The 25,130-nt window shown below is 41.3% G+C and overlaps 1 protein-coding gene across 6 annotated transcripts in view; it reads left to right on the forward strand.

Annotated features, from left to right (window-relative positions):
- Positions 1-25,130, forward strand: part of LEF1 (lymphoid enhancer binding factor 1) — a 116,513-nt gene that overhangs the window by 62,695 nt on the left and 28,688 nt on the right. For 4 of the 6 annotated variants that reach the window (XM_005896241.3, XM_070372025.1, XM_070372026.1 and 1 more), the window contains exons 4-6: positions 15,376-15,508; positions 21,525-21,615; positions 23,230-23,313. In XM_005896241.3, the coding sequence (XP_005896303.1) occupies positions 15,376-15,508; positions 21,525-21,615; positions 23,230-23,313 (308 nt within the window). The remainder of the gene's footprint in view (positions 1-15,375; positions 15,509-21,524; positions 21,616-23,229; positions 23,314-25,130) is intronic. The other 2 variants (XM_005896243.3, XM_005896242.3) reach the window with 1 other exon arrangement.

A 25,130-nucleotide genomic window follows, 5' to 3' on the forward strand; every position in this document is an offset into this window, starting at 1 on the left:
TGTGTTTTACAAGCTTTATGAATGTTCCTTCAGATTACCAGTACACACTGCCAGCAAGCCCATGCCCAATCCGAAGTGTGACATTGAGCCATCTTCAAACTGAGTTTTTAAATGTTCAGGTAAATAAGTCATCTCTGATCATACACAGTACTTTCTTTGCTTCTTAACATTCTTCTTCCTTTCTCCTGTTTACCCCTAGAAGAAACAGAACTTCAAAATATAAAACTATTGAAATTCAAAGCTTTAGAACCCTTGGGATCACAGAATCAGTGGTTCTGGAGACAGCATTGAAGATACTCAGGCCCACACTTTTATCATTTGTTGATGGCAAGAATCCAACCCTCAGACTCAAAAACATTAAGCTGTTGCACCTGATTCCTGTCTGCCCACCCCTCACATGTGTTCACCTCTCTTGCTACCTCTTGTGTTGTGAATCATCTTTGGTCTGTCTTGGCCCCTCAGTATATATATTTGCACTTTCTGTGTTATCAGGTCAATCACTAACTTCAAACATCAGTAAAATATTGGCATTCAGATGGAGTAGGTGACATGTGCTAAATTGAAATATTTATAAATTGAAATATTCTTCATGTGTTTAGATGGACCATATTGTAGTATATTTGCATCAGAGAAAAAACATTCTTAAAAAAGTTATCTTTTTTTAATACATTTTTTAATGTATTTATTCTTGGCTGTGCCAGGTCTTTGTTGCTGTTGGGCTTTTCTCTAGTTGCGGCGAGTGGGGGCTGCTCTATTGCTGTGCACAGTCCTTTCATTTAGGTGGCTTCTGTTGTTGCAGAGCATGGGCTCTGGGGTGAATGGGCTTCAGTAGTTGCAGTACATGGGCTCAGTTGTGGCTAGTGGGCTCTGGAGCGCAAGTGCGCTCAGTATTTAACAAACCAAAGCTTTGTTAAAGCAAAAAGTAGAGTGTCTTAAGAATATTCCTTGATTAACCCTTAAATTATTTTTGCTCCTTTATACTTCTCCTTAAAACTCATAATTGCTTTCCAGTATCCCTAAGTTGATTCTCAATTCTCTACAGAGAATTTATGTCCTACTTCTTGAATGAATGTGCTGTAAAGACAGCAGCCTCTCATCTCCCTCTTCATTAGTATTTAGCCCAATACCAGGTTCTGTGCAGTTGACCCGGATAGTTGCACTTTGAGATACTGCCCTCATGCTGGAAGCTGCATTTGTTAATGCACATATGACATAGTTTCAATTATTTGCTTTTCTGTGTAAAATTCATTTGTTATGGATAACTTTGAAAAATAATTACATTAGGTATTTTATACATTTTTGGGCTACGTGAACTATTTCCATTAGAAGAGGGAAGAAGATGCCCACAGATCTTCTACAGATCTCCTCACTCCTGTCTCCTGACTCGCCCAGTGCTGTTTAGGCCCAGGGGTGGGGAACCAGGCAGAAGTAATCGATGACCAGTGGCCACGTGTTCACAGGGCCTGGGGACATGGATCAGGTCACCTTTGATCATATAAAATGATAATCTTTGGAATTTCTTATTCTGAAATGGTTTCAGACAAAGGTAAGGATATGTTTCTGTTACTTGCAAAGAGAAATAAGGAGAGAAAAGTCTGTTTCACCTGGCGATTTAGGAAGGGATTCAGTGTTTGCCAGTGGTGTGCCGTTTCGTGTTTAACAACCCGCTTGCGGGGAAGTGGCACTGACTTTTCACATTTGCCAATTTTCATGGTATAAATAATCCCACCATGGCCAATTTCAAGCTACCAACATAGTATTAACAGGTTCTCAAAATTCCTGAAAATGTAGCAGTCAGCTCTAGAGAGCTAGGAGAAGCCAGCTGCAACACACTGCTGTAAATTAACAGTCACCTAGGTTGCTGTTGGGAGAGGTTGTAGGTCAGGCATTCAGTATCTGCCTTCAGTTCATCAGCACGTTTTCCAAAAAAAGATGCAAACTAATTTCATAAAGGACATTTACTATTCAAATAGATGCTACAAAATGTAGTTTATCTTTGATTTTATATTCACGGGAGTATCCTTTTTCAACAACAGAGAATAGTTATTGTCATCTCTGCTACTCTACTTTTCCACTGGCTGTAGGATATTTTTATTCATAATACATAAGTAGAACTGAATTTTTAGAGTCTTTACATTTTGCTTCCTCTTTTTTATACCATTGAGACAAATATTTTCAAGGAAAGTTTGCTATTCTAGTTTGACTTATTTGGGGAGTTTTAGATGAATCAAAATGTGGCGAATTACATAACAAAATCCTCTTAATGTAATCTACTTCTTTTGTCACTCAGGTTTTATGCCTCAGTTTCAACTCATTTCAAGATTTTGTCTTCAAATCCAAAACAAAAGGTTCTTTTTCCTTGACTCATATAAGTATATCCTATAAATAGTGATGTCTATAGCATAATTTTCACTCAAGATAAATTCTAGTGGTTTTTTTTTCAGACAATATACTCTGATGTGAGATGAGAAAGATGGTTACCTATCAAAGACTGAGTTAATCATTAACTCTGAAAATGTGTATTAGGTGTTTTTTAAAACAATCTGTGCTGACAAGTTGAAGAAGTTATATATAACTGCTGTGCAAATCACCATTTATTCAAAAGGCTCACTGACCTATAAAACACAGATATTCTTCCTTTTGTGCTATATAATATGAAATGCTATAGTTTTATATTATGTCATCTAAATATTTGGTTTTAAGCTTACTGACTTGGCCCTCAGTATGAGATATTAGAACCTAATGTTTGATTGCCAGCTCTGCCATGAAACTTTTCTGATTTTCAGTTTCCTTATCCATAAGTTTCCTTTTCTATAAAAGGAACTTTTGTTAACAAACATGCCCTTTTTTGTTTATTTGTCTTAAGTCACATTGGAGTACAGTAGGGAAAGGTGCATTCTTACCTACAGATTTTGAAACTATGAAGCAGAGCTGCCTGTTAGAAATATAATGTAAATCCGTAACTGTAAGTCATACATGTAATTTTAAATTTTCTAGTAGCCCCATCAGAAAGGTAGAGAACTTGTAAAATTAATTTTAGTAATAACTTTAACATAGTATAACCAAAATGTTATTTCAATATATAATCAATATGAAAAGTTACTGAGATATTCTACATTCTTTTTTCCACAGTAAATGTGTGAAATCCAGTGTTTTATAATGATAGCACATCTACATTTGGACTAGCTACATTTCAAGCCCTCAGAAGCTGGTGACCACTGGCTACCATGTTGGACAGCATGGCTGCGTAGAATAACTTCATAAAGCTTATCTTGGAGCATAAATGTGACATTCATACATTCATAGAAAATGAGTTGCTTTTCCTAATAAGCTTTAGCTTTCAATTCAAGTTATATAGTTAGTAGCCAAACCCTAAATAATTTGTAGTTTTTCCTTTGATTTCTGAAAGACTCTTCAGCAAATTCTATAGAAAAATGAGGATTCCCTCAGACTTAAATATTTTAAGCTGGAACTATTTTACACATATGGTACTTACTGAAATCAGACCACTTGATGGGACAAAATTGGCTCATAAGCCTTCTTACTACTGTGTGTAAATGCTTCAAACCTGATCTTAAAACAAAAGTCAATTTTATTTAAACTAAAATAAAGCAAATGCTTTTCATAGTTATTTTACATGTCAAGGATCCCTTTTCAGTATGAAAATACCAGGTTTAAGCCTGTTGGCCCTTGCTGCTATGGAATTTTGTACCATCCATTTGCAGCCTGAGCACAGGTAAGCTCATCTGCCCTCCTGGGTAGCTGTGGGACTTCCCTGCCCTCAACGCCACGCAGTGTCCCCAGTTCCTCCTCCCCCGAGGAGATCTCGAGTCGCTCAGCGTCATGGCCTGGACCTTCTGAGTGCCGTGGGGAAATCTTCCAGCCCCCTGAAACTGCATAATAGATCCTTCTGTGTTGACAGTGGGAACTTACCTTCCCTTTACATATGCTTTCCCTAGGGCAGTGGGTGGAGAGTCTCTAACCAGCCTGTGCTCAGACCAGCCCCAGAAAACCTGCTGGAGTCCGTTGAGAATGGATGGCTGGTGAGGTTAGAGGAGAACTTGCAGGGGTCCACTTGCCCCAAAGCAGTGTCCACTCTGTGGTTTCGGAGCTCCTGGAGTTGCCTCAGTGCGCCCTGTCCCGTTGCCTGTCGTCGTCACGCAGCCTTGTCACAGTGACAGAGGAGACACCGCCTGCCGCTCCTGCCCCACGCACTCCGTGGCAGACACAACGCCCTTGCCCTGCTTCTCAACCTGCCCTCACTGACGCGGTTGCATTCCATTATTTCCCAGTGACCTACACAAACACCACTTTGAACAAGCTGAGTAAACTCCAGCTTAGTAATAAGAATAGGTTTTTATGCAGTGATTGCTGAAGCGCTTCTCTCCAGCTTAGTAATTAGAATAGATTTTTATGCAGTGATTGCTGAAGCGCTTCTCTCTTAGAACAGTGTTTAATCTCGGGTCCACGGACTGCTCCGTTCCCTCTCCGCCCCTGCGCACACTGAAACCTCCCGCCCTAGTCCATTGCTGTTTTTGTATAAAAGCTTCCCTCACATCACAACGTCTGTGATCCAGAAAATGTTACAAACCATTGGAATCTCACTCTACCCATGACCTTCCTCTGTAAAATGTTACGTACACATGTGCAACCCATAGCACCCAAGCTTCTCCAGCCAAGCGCCCAGGCAGGTTCCTCCTCCTCATTCTGCCTCCTTGGAATCTAGTGACCCTTCCTTTCTCCTGTGCCTCATAGCTGTATTCAATTTCTGAATTAGCCACCGTCAGGCCTTGCTCATAATATTTTACCACTAACACAGTAAATCTCAAACCTGTTTGTTTTGGTTTTTGGTTTATCTTGAATGACTCTAGTTCTTCCTCTTATACTTTTCAAAGAGCAGTCTTTAACATGAAAAGTGAAGGCAGTGTTCAGAGGATTAGGGGTGTGGTGAAGGTGTTGTGAAATCAAATAATAGGATGTTGCAACTTTACATAATTATAAGCCATTTTCCCTTTTACTCTGATCTTTTCTCAGCTTTACCCCAGTCCATCTATTTATAGACTCCAGTTACTGAAAAGTAGGTCTCTTTTAGGCTTCCCGAATGAGTTATTGCCCTTTGTTGCCATTCTTTTCAGCAGTTCACAGTGATCAGTTCATCTGTTTGGGGTAGAATAGATCTGTATTTAATATGGAGATCCCAAGTATAAAAGTATCACTCATAGGCTGCAGAATACAGGAGACACTCAGTGAACATCCCTTCTCTTGTCTTTTTCACCCAAGCATCCAAGTTTTAACCTATAGCTGTGATGTATTTCCCTTCTACCATGTTTATTTTCTATAGAATTTAGTGCATTACTGCTGCTGCTGCTGCTGCGTCGCTTCAGTCGTGTCTGACTCTGTGCGACCCCATAGAGGGCAGCCCACCAGGCTCCCCCGTCCCTGGGATTCTCCAGGCAAGAACACTGCTGTGGGCTGCCATTTCCTTCTCCAGTGCATGAAAGTGAAAAGTGAAAGTGAAGTCGCTCAGTCGTGTCTGACTCTTCATGTTACTAGTGATTAATAAATGGTATGGGAGTTATCTGACTCTTTATTCACCCTAAAGGGTCAGATAATTAAGCCAAAAACTTTAGGTTAGACAGAACCTTGTGATAAAAGAGTTGCACTTAAATATAAAATAATGATTTCTCTAAAAAATTTTCTTAAAAGGCAAATAATTGGCCAGAATCTTGTATGTTGGTTGTTATCATTCTCTTCAAAATAAATCTGTCCAGAGCCCCAACTCTGTTTAGTTCTTGCTCGTTTCTGATCCTTAAGCCATGACCCGTTGTTAATGTGGAACTTCCCTTGCACATAGCTCTCCCTGATTCCCCTGACGCTGAGAGAAGGCAAGTGGGAGATGCGAGAATCTTCTCTTAACCCTCCCCTCTGAGCCACCACCGCTGTCCGCTCTTGTGTGTGAGTAACACACTGTTGATGACATAGTCCCCAGGTTAAAAAAAGTAAAAAGGAGAGGAGGAAAACACAAAACTAAATCTCAGAACTTTCCAGTGTAACCAGAATAACTGTAACACCAGATAATAACATTTGTAATGGTACTTCATTTTTATCTGCTGAAAATCAGTCAGTGATAACATTTTGCAAACGGAGAGAAAAATGAGAAAGTGAAGTGGTTTTATCTGATGACATCAGGTCTTGCAGCATCCTGAGCTGATCAGAGCCATCCTCCATCCGCTCTGTCACTCTCACTGTTGGCTTTAGGAGAGAGTGGCTATGGGGGAGCCCTGACATAGTCACGGGAGCCCTTAGAAAGTGGGTTTTTCCAGTGGTTGTAGAAGAGGAAGTCAGTGTACGGGCTGCTTGACAGGGAATATGAGTCGGCCCATCTGACAAGCAGAAGGGACATGGGACCACCACAAGGAACAGAATTCTCCTAGCAGCAGGAGAGAGCTTGCAGAGCCTCCAGACAGAAACTCGGTCGACACCTGTGACACCCTGAGCCGAGTGCCTGGTGACACCATACCGGATTGGTCCCCGTGGTATCTGTGATTTAAACCCCCACAGTACATTGTGATGTGTTAAGCTGCTGAGAAATTTGCAGTAACTTTAGGCAGCAATAGAAAACATGAGGATCAATCCCTGTTTTTAATTTAAGGGTGTGAATTCTTTCTTAAACAGACTTCTTAGTGTTGAAAGCCTCATTTGGAGTTTAAGTCACAAGAAGTAGGTATTGAATGTCTCCACTTCACCAGGACCTCTGCTCGATGCTCGGGATGAGTTACCAAGACCCGCCCTCTATCTAGTGAGAGGAGACAAGAGCTAGCAATACAGTGTGGCGAGCGCCCGGCACCCTGTCCTGGAGCTGCAAGCACGGAGCCGGTGGGAACCAAGTGTACCCGAGGAAGGGGACGAGGGCTTCTGACAGCAAAGGGCACAAGCTTGTATTCCCAGCCAGTGTGTATCAAGGATTCCTTTGAAGAAAATAATTCAAGTTGAAAGAACGAACATAAGTTTAGGGTTTTATATTGAGTTAAAAGAGTTGAAGGAGTGTGAAAAGTTTTAATGTCATTTTAAAAGATGTGGTGTATATTATGTTTGATTGTTTGCTTTTAAAATTTCTCTTGTAGATTTATAACACCAGCAAATAGAAAGAAAAAAAATGATAACTTAGTACATCATGAAAGCACTTTACCTTTGTACCTCATTAATCGATTTCTTTCTGAGCTTAACTTACCAAATATGGTACTTTTCACCTTGTTAGCTCAGATCATCCACAACCAACAACTCTCTCTGTACTGTTACTTTACCGTAGGCCACGGTTCTCAACGTGTGATCTGTGGCCCCCAGGACTCCTTGAGATAGGAGGTCCCGAGGGCAGAACTGCTCTCATGGTAACAGCAACACATTCATCTTTTCTCCTGTGTTGGCACTTGCATCAATGGCCCGGGAGCAACAGTGGGTAAAACGATTGATGCTTTGGCACCAAATGATACTAATAGTCATTGAATTCTACATCACAACACCCTCCTAGAGGAAAAAATGCCAGAGTCATTTAGTAATATCCTTGATGAAGCAGTAAAAAAAAAAAAACATCTTGACCCTTTGACTGCATGACTGGCAGACAAACTGTGGTTCTTTGGACTCTGGCACCTGGCAGATACTTTCTCACAAACGAGCAAGGTAAGTCTCTCTCCTCAGTGAAAACAGTTGATAGCATTTGTTGCCAGTGATAAAATTTGAGCTTTCAAGCAAAAATTAAAATATGAGAAAACGTGTAGCCACTCCTTGTGGTGGTGATTTAGTCACTAAGTCCTGTCCGACTCTTGTGACCCCGTGGACTGTAGCCCGCCAGGCTCCTCTGTCCATGGGATTCTCCAGGCAAGAATACTAGAGTGGGTTGCTGTTTCCTTTTCCAGGGGATCTTCCCGACCCAGGGATTGAACCCCAGTCTCCTGCATTGCAGGCAGGTTCTTTGCCAACTGAGCTACGAGGGAAGCCCATAGGCTTGATAATCAAATCCTTCAAGCTTTTCTGATGAGTGATGATATTAATGAATGTGATTTTTATATTGTATAACAAAATATGTCAACTCAGTGAACACTATTTTCCATATACCCAATGCAAAATGATACATGGATATATTCAAAGTACTCGATAGAACAATCAATTTTAATATAAGAGTAGGAAAAGTGTATTGATAAGGTTTTTGATTCTACATTGCAACTAGCTTTTGAGAAACTACCACTTGTTGAGTTTTGGTTTAGTATCAAAGAAGAATATCCACAGTTATCTGAAGAAATCATTACAATAATCCTTCCCTTTCAACAATGTATCTTTGAGGTCAGATTTTCTTCTTATACTTCAGTCAAGATAACATATCAAAATGGAGATCTGAATGTAAAAGCAGATATAAGAATCCAGTTGTCAAGAAAACAAAAAAAGAATCCAGTTATCTTCTATTAAACCAGTTGCAGAAGGGAGAGTTTGAGGGGTGATTCACATGAAAGAAAGCACAGTTCTAAATTCTAAAATGTGCTGTGTATTAGAGATGAGTGGTTTGAATTTTGAGGAGCAGAGTATTCATTTTTTGGCCCTCTTTCCCCCTTCCTCTTTCCTTTATCCATTCCACAAATATTTGTTGAACATATATTCCGGGACTTGACAGGTGTTTTATTTGCATTGTTCAGTAAGCCTCACCTTCATCTTGTGAGGTATGATTCCACCCATTTTACACGTGGGAATACTGAGATTCTGAAAAGCTACATGAAGTACCTAAGTAAGCATAGCGCCTGAGTGGCATTTGAATGTTGGGGATTTGAACTCTGCCTCCAGTTCCCGTGTACTTGAATATTCAACTGTATTATTGCTCATTGCATGCACTTGGCAACAAGAGGATGCCAGCACTGGGACACAGGCTGTGGACTTCAGGGTCACCAACTTGGGTTCAAATCCTGTCTCTGCTACTTAACATCCTGTGATCTTGTATGAACTGCTTACCCTCTCAGAACCTTGGTTTTCTTCTCTGTGAAACATAAATCACAACACCTGACTTAGGGGTACCTTCTGGATTAAGTGAGGAAACATATGGAAATCGTCACCATATAGGGAAGTGGGAACATGGAGGGCCCTCCACACCGTTTGATTTTAGCAGCGGTTCCAGTGCTCTGCTTGGAGTCCTGCTGGTGACATCAGCCTTCTCCAAGTGGCCCATGGTCCTTTCCAGACTCTTCATCACAGTAGGGCCCAGGGCAGGCCACACTCAGCTGGCAGGGTGGTTTGGAGCAGCAGTGGAGAGAGGGGCTGAGTGGTGAGTAGTGTGGGGCGGGACGAGCAGGACGTGAGTGCCTGACCGTGCCAGCACAAGTTCTGTCCCCTCTGATTATGAAGTAGCTGTGCCCAGAAGGACTCTGCCTCCTCATCTATAAATGCACTCGCCCACCTCTGTGGGTGAGTGCCACAGATGCAAAGGCACGGCTATAAGGAAGGCGCTTCCTGGGTGTCCAGTACACGTTAATTCCTTTCCCTACAACATGTTCCTTCATTTCTTTGGGAGAATATTCCAGATGTCCAATAGAAACCATTCCTTTGCCTCCAGAATTGGGCTCATGGAATATTTGTCCTTTGTGAACGTTAAGAGTTTTTCCAGTTCCTGCTCAGGAAGTCTGCAAAGTCCTGGAGCTCATCATTATCTGGAGGGGGGAGAAGGGGGGCAGGGGCGGGGAACGGCTGCATCACAACCAGTCATGGTCTTAGATGTGACAGTCACATCAGATCTGAGTCAGGTGTTTACTGTGGTGGAGCTTAGGAAAGTTTTCCAGGTTACTTTAGAGTTCTCATTAACACAAAAATTATTGTATCCTTTTGGGGTATATTAAATCTGTTCTTTGTGAGAAGGCTTGAGAAGCTCAGATTTCTCAGACAGGGAAGGGAAAGCACGATACAAAATAATTTGGCTACTATTTCACAAACACCAGACTTCTTCAGAGTTTAATACAAAGTAAAGTGCCACCATAACAATTCAGGCCAGGTGAAATTCCTCATCATAATAAGTTGGTGGAGTGTTAAAATTCCCCTGGCTTCAGTTGATCAAACGTACAGCCAATTGAAATGGAACTCAAGACCCTCACACACATCCTGTTCCTGCATGGTGAGTTTAGTGGAAATCTGGTTACATGAAAAATGGGGACTGCTCCCTGGCCAGCAGGTTTCTCCCCGAATCCCTCCACTTACCAGCAGGCCCATGGCCTGAGCCAGGAGGAAGCTGAACCATTTTTTAGTCCTTCCCAGAACCGCATCCTCAGAGGCTGCCAGCAGGTACGACAGCCCAAGTTACTGCCAGCTGCGAGTGGGTCATTTCTGGGAATGCTGCTGTGGGGGTGGCTCTCAGGGTCCCTAAGTGGCACCCACTTGGTGTCCACAGGAGGTGTGGGTTTTATTGGCTATGATGTCAGAGCCGTCTTTACCTGCAGGGACCAGCCTGGGTGGCAACCAAGCTGGCTTTCTCGGAGTGTTTTCCAACCCCGGACAGAAAGGTGGCGGTTGAGCGGGTGCAGCTCTGACCGCTCCGGCTGAGGTGCCTCTTTGTCTGACGTGATTCCTGTGCCGGGGACGGAGACCACACGCTCATTTCACGGATGTCATGTACTGTCAGCTGTGGTCCACTCTGCATCCAAGATTTTATGAACTGGGCACTTGAGGGAGGCCACGTGGTGTACTGGTAATGAACATGGTCTCTAGAGCCAGGCGTCCTGCATCTGAACCTGGCTTTGCCACTGGCCGGCTCTGGGCCTCTGGGAAAGTTACTTACCTTCTCTGTACTTCATTTTCCTCCTCCGGAAGAGGCAGATAATGGCGTCTATAAAGTACTGTACTTGGCTAAGTGTGATTTGCTGTAATTATTGTGTGCTACATGGGTAGGGTGGTCTGATGGTAGGTTTTCCAGTTTGGAAAAGTACTGTGGGCTTCCTCCTGTGTGGGTGCTGACTATAGACAGGAGAGTTGTCTTCTCAAATCCATCCTTGATATTTTGTACCCACCACCCCGCCCTTGCTTCCAGTACCTGCTCATTCCATCTTTTACCTTTGCTCCCTGCCGGGGATGTGTAGCTGGAATCAGTAGATGAAAGTCTGTGGCCTGACTTGGCCATATGCTGCTATGTGAGCTTAGACAAGGTACTGAACCCCCTCTGAGCAGGCATGGAGGATTTGGGACAACTTGAGGCTGCCAGGTATCTTGTACAGGTGGAGTAATTGTGCATTCTGTTTTCCCGAGATGATCGAGGAAGGAACACTTGTTGGGACTATCTGGTGGTTCTCTGGAAGCTAAGACTTACCTGATTGTCCCTTTGAATGAAAAAGAATCCGCGCCCCCCATACAGGGAGACGTGTGCTGGGAAAAGCACAGGGCAGGGTGGGGAAGGATCCAGAACACTGGGGTCCACTGGTGCTGTTCCGGCTGCGCAGGACCCAGCAGAGTACCAGCCAAAAAAGATGGAGTTTCCCTCCTGCTTGGTCTCGTGGTACTGAGTGCAGTAGGGGTTTCTGTTCCCGCTGTCTTCGCAGTGACCCTGTATTCCTGGAGTTGTGCAGCGAGCAGAGCCGTCTTATTTTAAGTGCTGACAGTAGCCACGACGTGAATACCCATCCCTGTTGACCTCTGATTCTCAGCTTCCTGTCTTGGCAAATAAAAATCTTGGCCCAAATGAACTTGTGATTTCTTTCAGCTTTAATATGATACAAAGGGATACAGATACACACTCCCTATTCTTATCACCTGGTTCTTCTTCATAGTGCTTGATGCAGTCTTTTTAGATTTTGCTTTGGGTTTTTTGTTCTGTTTTTTACATACTTCTTTTGTGTCTCCAACACCTGCATCCCCATTTTGAGGCACCTAGAAAGGATGCTGCCATGTACAAGGACAGCAGCACCAGATCTCATCTGGCACATTTTAGGTGTTAACGAATATACGCGTATGCCCACATAGACACCTGTAACCAGGCATTATAATATAGTTTCATAAATTTGTCTGTAGAAACTGAGCGGTCAATTATTCTTTCTTTCCTCACTTACTCTCCTCCCCAGTATACAGCACATTGTTATTTGAAGATTCAAAGACTAGAATTAAGAATGGTTATATAGGGAGTTTGGGATTGGCATGTGTACACTGCTGTATTTAAAATGCATAATCAACAAGGACCTACTGTATAGCACAGGGAACTCTGCTCAGTATTATGTAATGACCTAAATGGGAAAAGAATTTGTAAAAGAACAGATACATGTATATGTGTAACTGAATCACTTTGCTGCACACCTGAAACTGAGACATTACTCATCAACTATGCTCCAATATAAAATTTAAAAATTAAAAAAAAAAAAACCCAAGGGCAGATGGGGAATCAATGGTTATATTTTCTGTCTTAAAACTTGCACAAAGTAGCGGTGCCCAGGTTCTCACCTTGTGTGAGCAGGTAGTATCAAGGGACAGTAACTCCTGACGTCAGAGGAAGCCCACAGTTCAGGGCTGAGGACACTTGACTGGGAAGGTGCTGTGCCGAGCGTCTGTGGTGTCGGTTGGATCCTTTTATATACACAGCGGAGGTGGTCAGCAGGAGGCAGACTCTAAACCTTAGAATTGTGCTCGCTCATATTATTGAGATTTCATATTGCTTTTATTATTTGGCCACAAAAATGGACATAATCCTTGTTGGCTTTAACACACCTACTAGTACTGCTTTCGCTATACATCTTGCAAAGTATAAGACAAGGCCAGAGCTTAAATTAAAATCCTCAGCTTCTTATCTCCTTCCCACAGGAAAGCAAATCTGTGTTGAAAACCGTAAAATTAAGAGGAGAGCAAGGATAGCATAATTTAGCAAAAATTCATGGCACCAGATTCTGAGCTATATGACTGGAGGGATAGGTCAGACATTAAGAAGATGCTGCCTGCTAATGCAAGTTCCTTAAGGTGGTGCTCTGAAAATAAGAAAGGCACGTAAAATGTGCGTGTGTGTATAATATATATATATATATTTGCAGAAGATTTCTGTAATGCTTTACTCCTTTTAACTACCCTAAGAAAATATCTTTGTAGATCATTTAAATTATGCTTCTTATGAGACTTCTGAAAGGGAACTCGAAACAGTTATTCTCAAGTAGAGTTGAAATGCATTCATTTTAGCATTTGAGTGTTGAGATTTTTGCTTCCATATTTAAAGGGGTTTATAATAATAACATCCTTACACCCACCCACCCCCACTTCCTCTAGCACTCTAAATTCCTTATATTTGAGAAGCTCATTCTGTGTACTTGGCACCCTGTATCATTAACACTTGAAAAGCATGGAAACTTTTTTTTTTAACCTTTTACACATTTATATGCATAGATGTCTGTGCAGAGGTGTGTAGAGAAAGGCGTGTGGCTTTGATAATGGTGCTCTACTTAATAAACGCCAAGGGCTATAGGAGCTGTGCGAGCTCTGCTGTTAGAGGGGAGCTGGTAATTATAAAATAGGGGGAAATCTAGCAAGGAGAGCATATCATTGTCTAAAAAAGTGTGATTTTCCCCCCCTCGCTTTTTTTTAGTTCATAAGTTTCTTTGGGTGGAGGTTGTAATGATAGGGTGTAAAGAATTACTAACCATAGAGAGAATTAAGAGTTACTAGGATAATTACTCCTGATTTTCCTGAGGATGGTTCTTTCTGTTGGAACCACGTACTTCTTATACCTAATTTGTAAAACAACAACAACAACAAAAAGTGACAGAATCAGTGTATGGAGTGGGTGCAGCCATCACACGCAGGTGTGTCATGGGTTCTCAGCCATTCAGATTTGTCCCTACGCTTTAAGCAGTTTACACTGTGCATTTTTCAGGGACTTACACAAAAGATGTTAATAATACATTCTTTTCTGGAGAAAGTGATTTCACATGTATTTTAGTCTGTAGAATAGTAACAGCCTATTTAAACTAGCATGGTGAAGGCATGTTTGAACTAGTGATTTAGAGAATATTTAGAATTCATTAGAGTTCCTTTTAAATTCATGAGTTACTTATTATTATATTTCTAAATAGATATTTTTCTGAGACAGCCTAAATTAGGAGATGAGTTTAAAATCAGAAACATATTGTGCATATAATTGTATTGAATTGTGTGTGGGGGGTAGTTTCTTTTAAAACAGTCCTCTAATTAGGTTAAACTGCCTGAGTCTTGTTTGTATTACTGATTTGCTTAGTAAGCACTTTATTGAGGGGGCAGTATGCATGGGAGATTCAGCTTTAACCAAACAACAGAATTCCAGATTTCAAATTGAATTCCAAATGAATAACCTGAGCCTTTAATAAGTGTTGCTATTATGTAGTCTTAGAATTTCAAATTAAATAGTATAATTTATTTTTAAACAAATAAGAGACATAAATATGTTAAATATAAATGTCAACAATTTGAAGTGTTCTTATAAGCTATACTTCACATTATGCAGTTAAACCCAAGATTAGAAACTCCGTTTTATCTGTTAATACTTTTGGAACCTAGAGGAACTGAAGATGAGCTAAGCAGCTCTAAGGCATAATAAATGATGGTCATGTTTGATTGGCGAAACTATAGAACATGAAAAAATGGTATAATTTGGTTCTTAAGGATGTACAATTCTGTTTGTGTGCGCATGCTCAGTCGTGTCCAACTCTTTGCAACCCCATGGACCCGCCAGACTCCTCTGTCTGTGGGATTCTTCAGGCAAGAATACTGGGGCTGGTTACCATTTCCTCCTCTAGGGGATCTTCTCAACCCAGGGATCGAACCCACATCTCTTGTATCTCCTGCATTGGCAGGCGGGTTCTTCACTAGCTGAGCCAGATTTACTGCTCTACAACTCTAGGATTATGAATTTTATAAACTAAGATGATGTCATTACAGCAAATTTATATATATGAGGTTGTTTAAAAAGTTGCCTTTCAAGTTGGAGTATTTATTCATTTATCTAGTCATAATGTTTATTGAATGCCCATTTTATGCCAAACATATGTAATGAATAGAGTTACTAAAACATTCATAACTTTTGCTCCAGAAACTGTTTGTTGACTTTAAGCTAAGGAGATAATCCAAAAGGGGTGTAAATATGTATGTATAGAAAATTGATGTCATGGAATAATAGTGACCAATCTAAATCTCCAAAGGGGCCTTGGTTAAATAACTGATCGTTTTCTTGGTGGGATATTCATGTACTCAAGGCGTATTTAACATGAGAAAATCCTGAAAATCTTAAGTGGGTAGAGCAGATGATTTCAGTTGTTTAGGTCTGGAGATAATTCTTGGTTGACTTTTGAGGAGAGAGGAGACAGGAGCTGGGAGTCTGTCTTAACTGTTGTCCTTGTGGTTACTTTGCAGTCAAATAAAGTGCCCGTGGTGCAGCCATCCCACGCGGTCCATCCTCTCACCCCTCTCATCACGTACAGCGACGAGCACTTTTCTCCAGGATCACACCCGTCACACATCCCATCAGATGTCAACTCCAAACAAGGTGAGAGCCTTGCCGCCCAGGCCTCTTTGGAGAAGGAAGAGCCTCGTCTCACCAGTCTGAGTGAGCTCACCGGTGCCTCTGCTCATGTCGTAACACGTGTGTAGGAGATAAGAGTAATGTATTTGATAGCAATTTTTAAATAAGTATACAAGAATTTGTTGTTGGCCTTTTCTTTTTCGGGATTAAAAAAAAAATAGTGAAGGGTCATTTTCACCGTGACAGCTCTGAAGATCTATGATCACAATATAAACCGATATGTTGTGAAAATATATTACAAATTCAGTCCTCAGCGCCTCCTACCATATTCATTTATTTCAGCATGTACTACGTGTTGATGATAGTACTGAAAAAAAAAAGTTAGAAAAGGGACAAAGTAGGAGGTGTTTTTCTTCAAATGTTATACTTTTGAGGCTTGTGATTTCCTTTGGTTTCAGTAATATCCCTGTTGTGTTTTCTTTTCTTTTGGTTGTTTCTCAACAAAAATTATATTTAAAGTACAAAGGGTTTCCCAGGTGGCGCTCGTGGTAAAGAATCCACCCGCCAATGCAGGAGACCTAAGAGACACAGGTTTGATCCCTGGGTCAGGAAGATCCCCTGGAGGAGGGCATGGCAACCCACTCCAGTATTCTTGCCTGGAGAATCCCATGGACAGAGGAGCCTGGCGGCTACAGTCCATAGGGTCACAAAGAGTCGGACACGGCTGAAACGACTTAACACACACACACATAAAGTGCAAAACCATTTCTGTCTAAAGTCAAAACAGACTAAGTGTTGGTCGCTCAGCTGTGTCCAACTCTTCGTTACACCATGGACTATAGCCCACCAGACCCCTCTGTCCATAGGATTTTCCAGGCAGAAATACTAGAGTGGGTCTGCATTCAAAGCAACATGAACCTTATTTTGCTTCTCTACACTGTTACCAAGTTCTGCTTCTGTATCGTTTACAGAGAAACATACACCATAAGAAGTCTCAAAAATCAAAATGCCTGTTTGTAACCTGAGGCGTGAGGGTTGGTTTGGTTGTCGGACGGACACAAAGCACAGGTTCTCGCAGCCTCCTGGTCCCAGCATCCTCCGGAAGACCTTGAGAGAGGGGCAGTGTGTTCACAGGGGAGCCCTTGCTCTCTTCATGCACATACATACTTGGACCTCAGCAGAATCTTGAGGTGTTCAAAATGAAAGATCCTGTAAAGCCATGTGAAGGCAGAGAATGTAAAGGGTAAAGGGGTCAAACATGCCTTCTCCAGCACTTCTCCCTTTTGTCCAGCCCTATCTTGGATGGATCGTGAACAACAGTATTTAGTAAATGTGTTAAAATAACAGTGAAGTTCAGAGGTTGAGTGTTTTTCTCACCTTTCTGAACACTTTTAGGTTAAATATATATCATCTTCACTTCCCACCTTTATTAAAAAGATGACTCTTTGACAATTTAGTAGGACTTTGCTTGCTTGGAGCCCCAGTAGATCTTCTTAGAGAAGGCAAGAATCATTGTGGCGGATGTTTCTGGGTTTGTCTCTGTTTTATTCTCATTTCCAGCCCTTTCTCTCCCGTACTTCCTTTTGTAAAGGACCTCCAAATAATCAGAAACAACAGAGGCAGATCTGTGAATATGTAGTGAGAAAGGAAACTTAAGACAAGTGTCTTAGGAAGAAAGCTGAGTTTGAGAGGAAAGCTCGAGAATGTGACCTTGGGTGTGGCAAGTTTGAGGTCCCTTTGGGATGTCTGAAGGGAAATGTGCAGGTCACAGCCCCAGCGCAGGGCCTAAGCTGGAGATGCATGTCTGGGGACCATAAAGATGCGGATGACAGTTAAAGATAGGTGTAAAAGCCCCAGACAAGCTATTATCAAAAAGAATCCAAGAGTATGTTTTATTTAGTTTTAAACTATTTCTTTACATAACAATTACATAGTATTTACCTTATCCCAGTCCCCGTTCAGAGCACTTTGAAATGAACTTACTTAAAAGAAAAACATTATAAAAAATTTTAAAAGAGTAACACACGATAGTTCAGTAGTTTTTCTCTCACAAATTCTAGGAGAGTTTAGTTTTTAAAACAAATTTTTCTAACTGGCTACCAATTACAATTGCATTTTCTCTTCTGTTTCCATATCTTACTGCTACCCTACCTTGTTTAACCTTAATAATTGTAATTTATCATTACTCCTCAAACCTTTTCTTTTAAACAAACTTTTCAGAACTAGAGAAGGGACTGGGGGCATGACCAGAAACTGCTTGCAATTTCTTTGAAATATTTTGTGCTAAAAATCTGTGATTTTTGCATTCTACTCTATGATACTGTTTGCTTTTGTTGTAATATAAAAATCCTGTTTTTAATTACTTTTTTGTCATAGACTTAATGTATCCCATCACTATGTAGGTAGGGGGATATAAAACCTTGGTTTAAGAATCAATTTACATGATCTTGAGTTTGTATCATTCCACTTGGGTACAATCATCACCAAAAAATAAGTATGAGGGAGAAAAGTCTAACACTTACTGGGTCTCTTGGCTTTACTCTTCTCTCCCCTGCCTGCCTTTTGGTTCTATCATGTACAGCTGGTTACAGCATGGTGGTACTAAGCTGCTGATTTCAAAGTTCCTGGGAGGCTGGTTAGCTTTATCCCCTGAAATAAAAAAAAAAGAAACTCATGTTCATACTCTAACTCTAGTTGGGCTTATTCAATAAATACAAACAGTTTGTCAGCAGAACACATTCTTATTTTTAAGAAAATAGCTTTAGGTTAATTTCCTGTTAGGAATCACACTAGTTTTTACGCACGTGTGTTAGGGTAGGGTGGTGGGTGCAGGTGTAGGTGTAAGAAGAAGAAAGGAAGCTAATATCCATCATTTTGTTCCTCTCATTGTGTCTGATAAAAATGTTAAGAGGAAGAGCTTTTAGGAAATCCTGGGTTTATGTACCTGTTTATGTACTTGTGCCCTTGTAAATAACAGCAAACATGCAACACAGCACTTACCAGGCACTTTTCTTTATTATATATGAATGCATGTACTTCTCAGAACAACCTCTATTTCGTTTTTATTCTGATTCTGCAGAATAATAATTAAACAACTTCCTCAAGAGCATACAGTTAGTGAGTGGCAGAACTACTGTATCATGCAGTCTGAGAGCAGAATCATTTTAGCTGTATTTATAAAAGTTAAAAACATTTAAGGATGTATTGCATATAGCCTCCAGCATATATGCCGTGCTTAATCACTCAGTGGTTTCCATCTCTTTGTGACCCCATGGACCATAGCTCTCCAGACTCCTCTGTCCATGGGGATTCTCCAGGTAAGAATACTGAAATGGGTTGCCATGCCCTCCTCCAGGGGACCTTCCCAACCCAGGTTTCCCCCATTGCAGGCAGATTCTTTACCATCTGAGCCACCAGGGGATCCCATATTATAAGTGCTCAATAAATACTCGTTAAATAAATGCTGTGTGGCACAGGAGTTGGTAGAGAGGCACACACTTTTAGGAATCTTTGGAAACGGGATCTTAAGACAACAGTGAGCTATTTAGAAAACACAGATCCACTTTCTTCTGCTCGTGTAATGACCTAAGCCATACCGTGTGTGTGCGTGCAAATGGCTTATAGTACTGACCCGGCGTGGGTAATGTGTCCTTTTGTTTCACTTGTTCGTTTGTTTAGTCACTCAGAATTGTATTCAGAGCCTCCTCTGGGAGACAGCCATGGTTTGATACACAGATAAGGGAAAAAATGTTCTCTTTTTTCCCAGCAGTGTATAAGCTCATACAGGAAATCATTTGCACAAACTCACCGTAAAACATAATGAAGAACATCTTAAGTACCACGTTAAAAGTACAAATAAAATGTTGTAGATTCTAAGAAGAAAGACTTCTCACAGCAGTAAGAGAGAATAGTTCATGAGAGAAAGTTATCTGAAATATGAGTAGCATTTTAATAGAAACAGTCAAATTAAATACCCAGCATAGGAACTAGCATGTAGCAGGTGCTAAGTAAATGGCAGTTCCCTTGTTTGTTTTTAAGCAGTAAAATCAAATCCAAATACGAAAAAAAATTGTGTTTTTTCTTCTGTCAAGTTATTCCTACACCAGATCACAAATGCACTGTTGTCAGTGTGCTTAAAAACACAGATAGTGTGGAGAGCATGTTTCAAGCTCCTCTGCTCAGAGACATGTGACTGAAAGCAGTTTGTTTCTCTGCATCCCAGAGATAAGATCCCAGGACAAGTCATATTTTTTAGGCACCTAAACAGTCACTTCATCTCCCTAACAAAGGGGTTAAAGTAGACCATTCACACAGTTCAGCCTCTAATTATGATTTCCAAGTTCAAGTTTCCACAAAGTTCCCAATGTTCTTCTGTGTTGGTCAGGTTTTTCTTTTCAAGACTGAGCAACCCCCCTGCAGAACGAGAGCTGTGGAGAATCTGGAGATGAGGGAGGCAGCAAGTTGGAGAGACTGCCCTATGATTCTGCTATGTGCCCCCTGGTGCCCCTGCCTCCCCAGGCCCAAGTTAAAACAAATCCCAAGGGCTCCTCTTGTGATCAAAAGAAGCAGTATTGACAGCTTTTTTATAAAGGGAGTTTATGGTAACTCTGCTAAAGTGAACTCCCAGCTTCCATAAAAACAGTTGCCAGGGGCTCTGCTTCAGTGAGAGAGAGTAGATCCACAGAACTGCCTTAGGTCCTATTGTATGCAATGCTTTTGGTGCATTGATGATATAAAGGAATTAAAAAAAATACTCATTAAATTTGAAAGTGATAAGAGATGAAAAAAGAAGATTTTAGACTCCTTTTAGAAACAGCAAAACCTGAGATGATCTCATGTAAACTCCGTCAAAAGAGATTAAAGACCTTTCTCCTTCCTAGCTACTTCTTCTAAGAGTTAAAGAATAGTTTGTCCTAACTTCAAAGTCAAATTAACATCAACTTTGAAGACAACACTTCTTAACCCATTCCCATATGCTCAAGGCCTTCAATATCTTTTAATATCCAATTGAAATTCACAGACATTTTGAGTAGTAAAAAAGCAGAATACATAAAGAACATCTGTATACTCACCTGATTTTGCATATGAGGCAATATAATTATAGCCACTGAATGTATATTCGGGTTGTTAAACCTGGGGATATATGTTTATACAGGATAATGCTCTTTTAAAGCCAGATTAACTGTGTAAAGAAACTCCTGTGGCTGTCTTCTGTTCAGAATCACTTCCCCCCAGATATGAACATAACGTTTTGTTTTGCTTTTTTACGTATTCACCGTACCCCTTCTTTCCAGTACTCAAGGTAAGATGTAGACAGAGATGTCAAATGGGACTAGGATTAGGCGTGTTCTCTGGGTGGTTTCACAGCAGCAGGGTAGTGTGCTCCAGGGAATGTGAGCTTGAGAAACAGTGTGGCACACTCGTTGTCTGTGGAGTACAGCTGATCCAGACTGGCCTGACCTCAGAGCCCAGGGGACTCAACCCAGTGAAGAGCCCCGGTTGGAGCTGCAGTGCCAGAGATCAGATGAATCATATCACGTGCGACCATTATGGGGCTGCAGATTATTTCCAATTAATCTTTGATCCTCTGAGGTATCACATTTCCCAAATCTATGTGCCCATAAGGGAGCCAGTGAAGATCTGAAACGAGCGATTTACCTAATCCTTGAACACCATGGCAGGCCTTCTGCTTATGAAGTGCTGTCATTCTACACAAAAACAGTTGTCTACCATTTTCCTGACCAGTGTGAAATGATGAGCACAAGCTTAAGTAGTTTTACAGTCTCGTTTTGATGCCGTTTTACTCACAGTATATTTACTGTTTTAGGAGCCCCTCAAGAGGTACCACCTTCAGACGTGTTTTCTCAGATGCTGAAATCTTGAGTAAAGATAACAAACTGACTTCTGTTAAATCAGAAAAATAAATATTGTCTCATTCTCCACCTTAAGTTCTAATGACATAATGCATTTTCTTGCCTTTCTATTTCTCTCAGAAATCGAATGTCCTGTGAATCTTCCTCTCCATTGTTCTTTTTAATAGGCATGTCCAGACATCCTCCAGCTCCCGAGATCCCTACGTTTTATCCCCTGTCTCCGGGTGGTGTTGGACAGATTACCCCACCTCTTGGCTGGTAAGATCCTTCTTGCAACCTGCAGCCAGGCATCTGAACGTATATCTTCTACTCCCCGTTTATGGAAATTAGCTTTATGAATAATAACACTTGTGGAGTTGAAGAAACTTCAACACATGAGGTGCTAACTGTATTTCATTTCAATTTAAAAGATTAAAAGACATACAGACTTTGAAATGGACTGAGTCCGTTTGCTAATATGTGTAGAAAATGACTGTGTAGCATTCGCTTTGAAGCTTATAGTTTTATGGATTCAGTTTGTGGCTCTGGGCATTTACTATGCCTGTACAAAGTGTTCACTGTGGTCTTTCTTTTCTAGTTCTTTATGAACAACTTATATTTTTGAAGCACAACCTTAGATATATTGAATATCGATCTTTGCTTATAAATGGGCAGATGATGTAAATGGCAAATAACTGTACAAATGCAAAAGCATCTTTTGAACTTTAATAAAGTAAGCACCAGTTTGAGTTCAGAGGAGTGAAAAACAGACAAATGGACTTTATCCTTTCAGAATCCAAATGTTCCCTATTTTGTTGTTTCTGAAAGATCCATACCACTGTTTTCAGGTTTTTTATAATTATAAAGGTAAAGAAAAAGAAATGTATTTAGGGAAGAAACAATCACTTCATACAGTGGAGCCTATTTTTATCATTTTATTGTTAGTTAGCACATAGCTTTCCCTGCCCTCACTCCCATTCCTCTCGCCCCACTGCTCACTCCATGGACAAAGGGCTGCACCTTCAGCAAACATTTTCTCTCCTTTCCTTCCTGTCTCTGTGTCCTTACAGACCCCTGGAGAAAGCCCCAGTCTCCCTCCCTCACATCCTGACATTATCTCTTCTTCATAAGGAGGGCTTATCCTGTCATGGATATTCCAGCTTTCTCTCTTCTCTTTAGCATTAACTCTCGCAGTCAATAACTCTGTTTGAATTTAATTGATTATGCAAACACTTCCAAACCTACATCAATTATTCTGTCTGAACTTAGCTACTTAAGGGCAATAATCCTGGGCTGAGTTCCATCAGTGGCATCTGGAAATAAAGACTGTGTAAATGAAAAATGTGACATGTAGGAAAAACAGAGGGAGAGATGGAATTCTCAGAGCAGAGAGAAAATAACTCCAATGAATTGATCTTTTATTTCTTGCCTGCAGCATGGGTGTAAGGGTGGGAGGTGGGGTGCAGGGTTTTCAAAAATGTGTTCATTTTTATATAAACTTTTATTTCCTCCTTTCTTCCCTTCCCTGAAGTTCTCAAAGATTCTGATAAAGAATCCATTATCCTAAAAAGAATAGTTCACCATTCTCAGCTTCTGTTATATTCAGTAAGAGCTGTTTACACACCTACTTTGTTCAAAGCATCAGTGGGGCTGGAGAGGGGCAGGGGCAGGAAGCGAGTCATCCATGGACTGCAGTGGGAGAGTTCCTTCAAGGCACTAGTGATGCTTTGGGTGGGCGGAGGGTGAGGAAGGGAGGCAGTTGGGTGACTGAAGCAGTACCCCCTTCGTAACACGCCCCAGATTCTGGTTGAGGGCCTCCCTTCATCAAACTCTGGTTGCTGGTTGGTAACTCGTGTTTTGTCATTGATGGGTTCCTCTCTTCTGTGACCTCAGGCAAGGTCAGCCTGTGTATCCCATCACGGGAGGCTTCAGGCAGCCCTACCCATCCTCACTGTCAGTCGACACTTCCATGTCCAGGTAGGTGGAGGTGGAACCGGGCGCGCCAGGACAGGCTGCTCTTGCGCGCTTGCGTCTCGTGCGCCTCTGCTTGCCTCTCGGCCCAGCGGGTGCACAGCTCAGCCCGCGTCTGTCTGCGCAGGGTGCCTGGCTCCCACACTAGGCGTCCTGGGGAGGCCCGGTAGGAGCCAGACTCCACGCCCCACAGCACCAGCCACACCCGTCAGGCAGACGGACCCAGCCCCGCTGGAGACCGTACCTCCTAAAGACTGCACCGCCCCCCGACGGCGGGAGGAGAAACGTCCCCAGAGGGGACATCCTAGGAAGAGCTTGTTCAGTTCCAAACATGCTGGGGGTGGGTCAGCGGGAGAATTTAGACTGGCTTTTTTTTTTTTTTTCTGTGGGGAAGGGTGTCTCAGTTTCATGTGACGGTGTCTGAAAAGGCCCAGATAGTCTAGAGCCTTCCTGGCCCGGGGCCGTGAGAAGAGAAGGAACGGGGCCTCCGGGCTATCAGGCCGTCCGGGCTGTGTGTCCTCGTGTGTGAATCAGGCCCCGTGTGGACGTAGTGGTGTGAAGGTCCGCGAGCTCTGCTGTGCCACACCGCTCTGTGTAACGCTTTTGCCTCTGGAAAGGACAGCTTTTGTGCCTTGTGCTTGATGTACACACATTTGTGGTGTATCATCTGTGTGTTCAATGTGGCTTTTTCAAGGGAGCTAGCATTAACATGCTGGAAGTCAAACTGTTGGGTTAGTAACTGGTTGTGAATCTTAACTTTTTTACCTATGTATGAAATTTGCAGTTTTCTGTGGTGAATTTCAGCTTTTTCAAAAATCATTTTATGCAGTAAATTGTACACCTAACTGGTTGAGAGGGAATGAAATTAATATCCTTCCTCCAAAATATATTTTATACATATATTTTAACATTGTAAAAAAAATTGTGTGATGATAGGATTTTCTCATAGGCAAATAACCAACATCACATATTTTTGCAAATGGTCCATTTTGCAAAGCATCATGATTTGATTGAATGTTTGTATTTTTCCCATGCCTCCTTAATTTTTAAAGATTTGTTTCTGAAATATTACATATCCAAGCAGAGTCCCTTCTTTCCTTCCCAGAAGAAGGAATTAACTGTACAGACGGTGATGAAAGACCTGAGAATGTTTTTTGTTGAACTACATGTTTACTTTAAAACAGTTTGAAAGCAGAAGTTTCTAAAGCATATCCAAATTTATCAAAGAGCTTGTTGAAAGTACTGTCTTTGTTTTATTTTTCTTGCATGGCAGTTTCCCTCCTTTGTGTTGGATGGTGGTGGATATTTTGAGATTTTTTTTTTAATGCTCTATAAGCATACTCTGGGAAAAAGCCTTTATTTGAGCTTGTGTATCATTTTTACCTTGAAGCAGAACTGTATCCTTCCCTTTAATTAAATTCTTCCCCTTAATTTTGTTATCAATTTTCCATGAGGCTAGATCTCTCAGACACTACCTTCTTTATGTGTAGAAAATTATTTGGAATGATGCTGATGGCAACCTTATTAAATTAGAGACTGAACAAATCTTCCTGTCCCTTGTCTTCTCAGTTGCTCTCTCCTGATGTTAGGGAAAAAGCCAACAGGAGAAGACTTAATATGAAGGTCCACTCAGGGATGTAGACAGAGATTTTAAAATATGATGTCTTTAGATTTTAAAACCATCTTAAAAAGCTAAATCTTCATAAAATATTGTATTTCCAATAATTATTCTTACTGAAATTCTTCTCTGAAAACTGCTTTGCAAGAAAAGTGACTTTTTTTTTTTTTTTTAACTCCTATTGCCTAGAGCCCTCCCAGGAAAA

The sequence above is a fragment of the Bos mutus genome, chromosome 6 (genome assembly GCF_027580195.1).
Source record: "Bos mutus isolate GX-2022 chromosome 6, NWIPB_WYAK_1.1, whole genome shotgun sequence".
Taxonomy (NCBI): Eukaryota; Metazoa; Chordata; class Mammalia; order Artiodactyla; family Bovidae; genus Bos; species Bos mutus.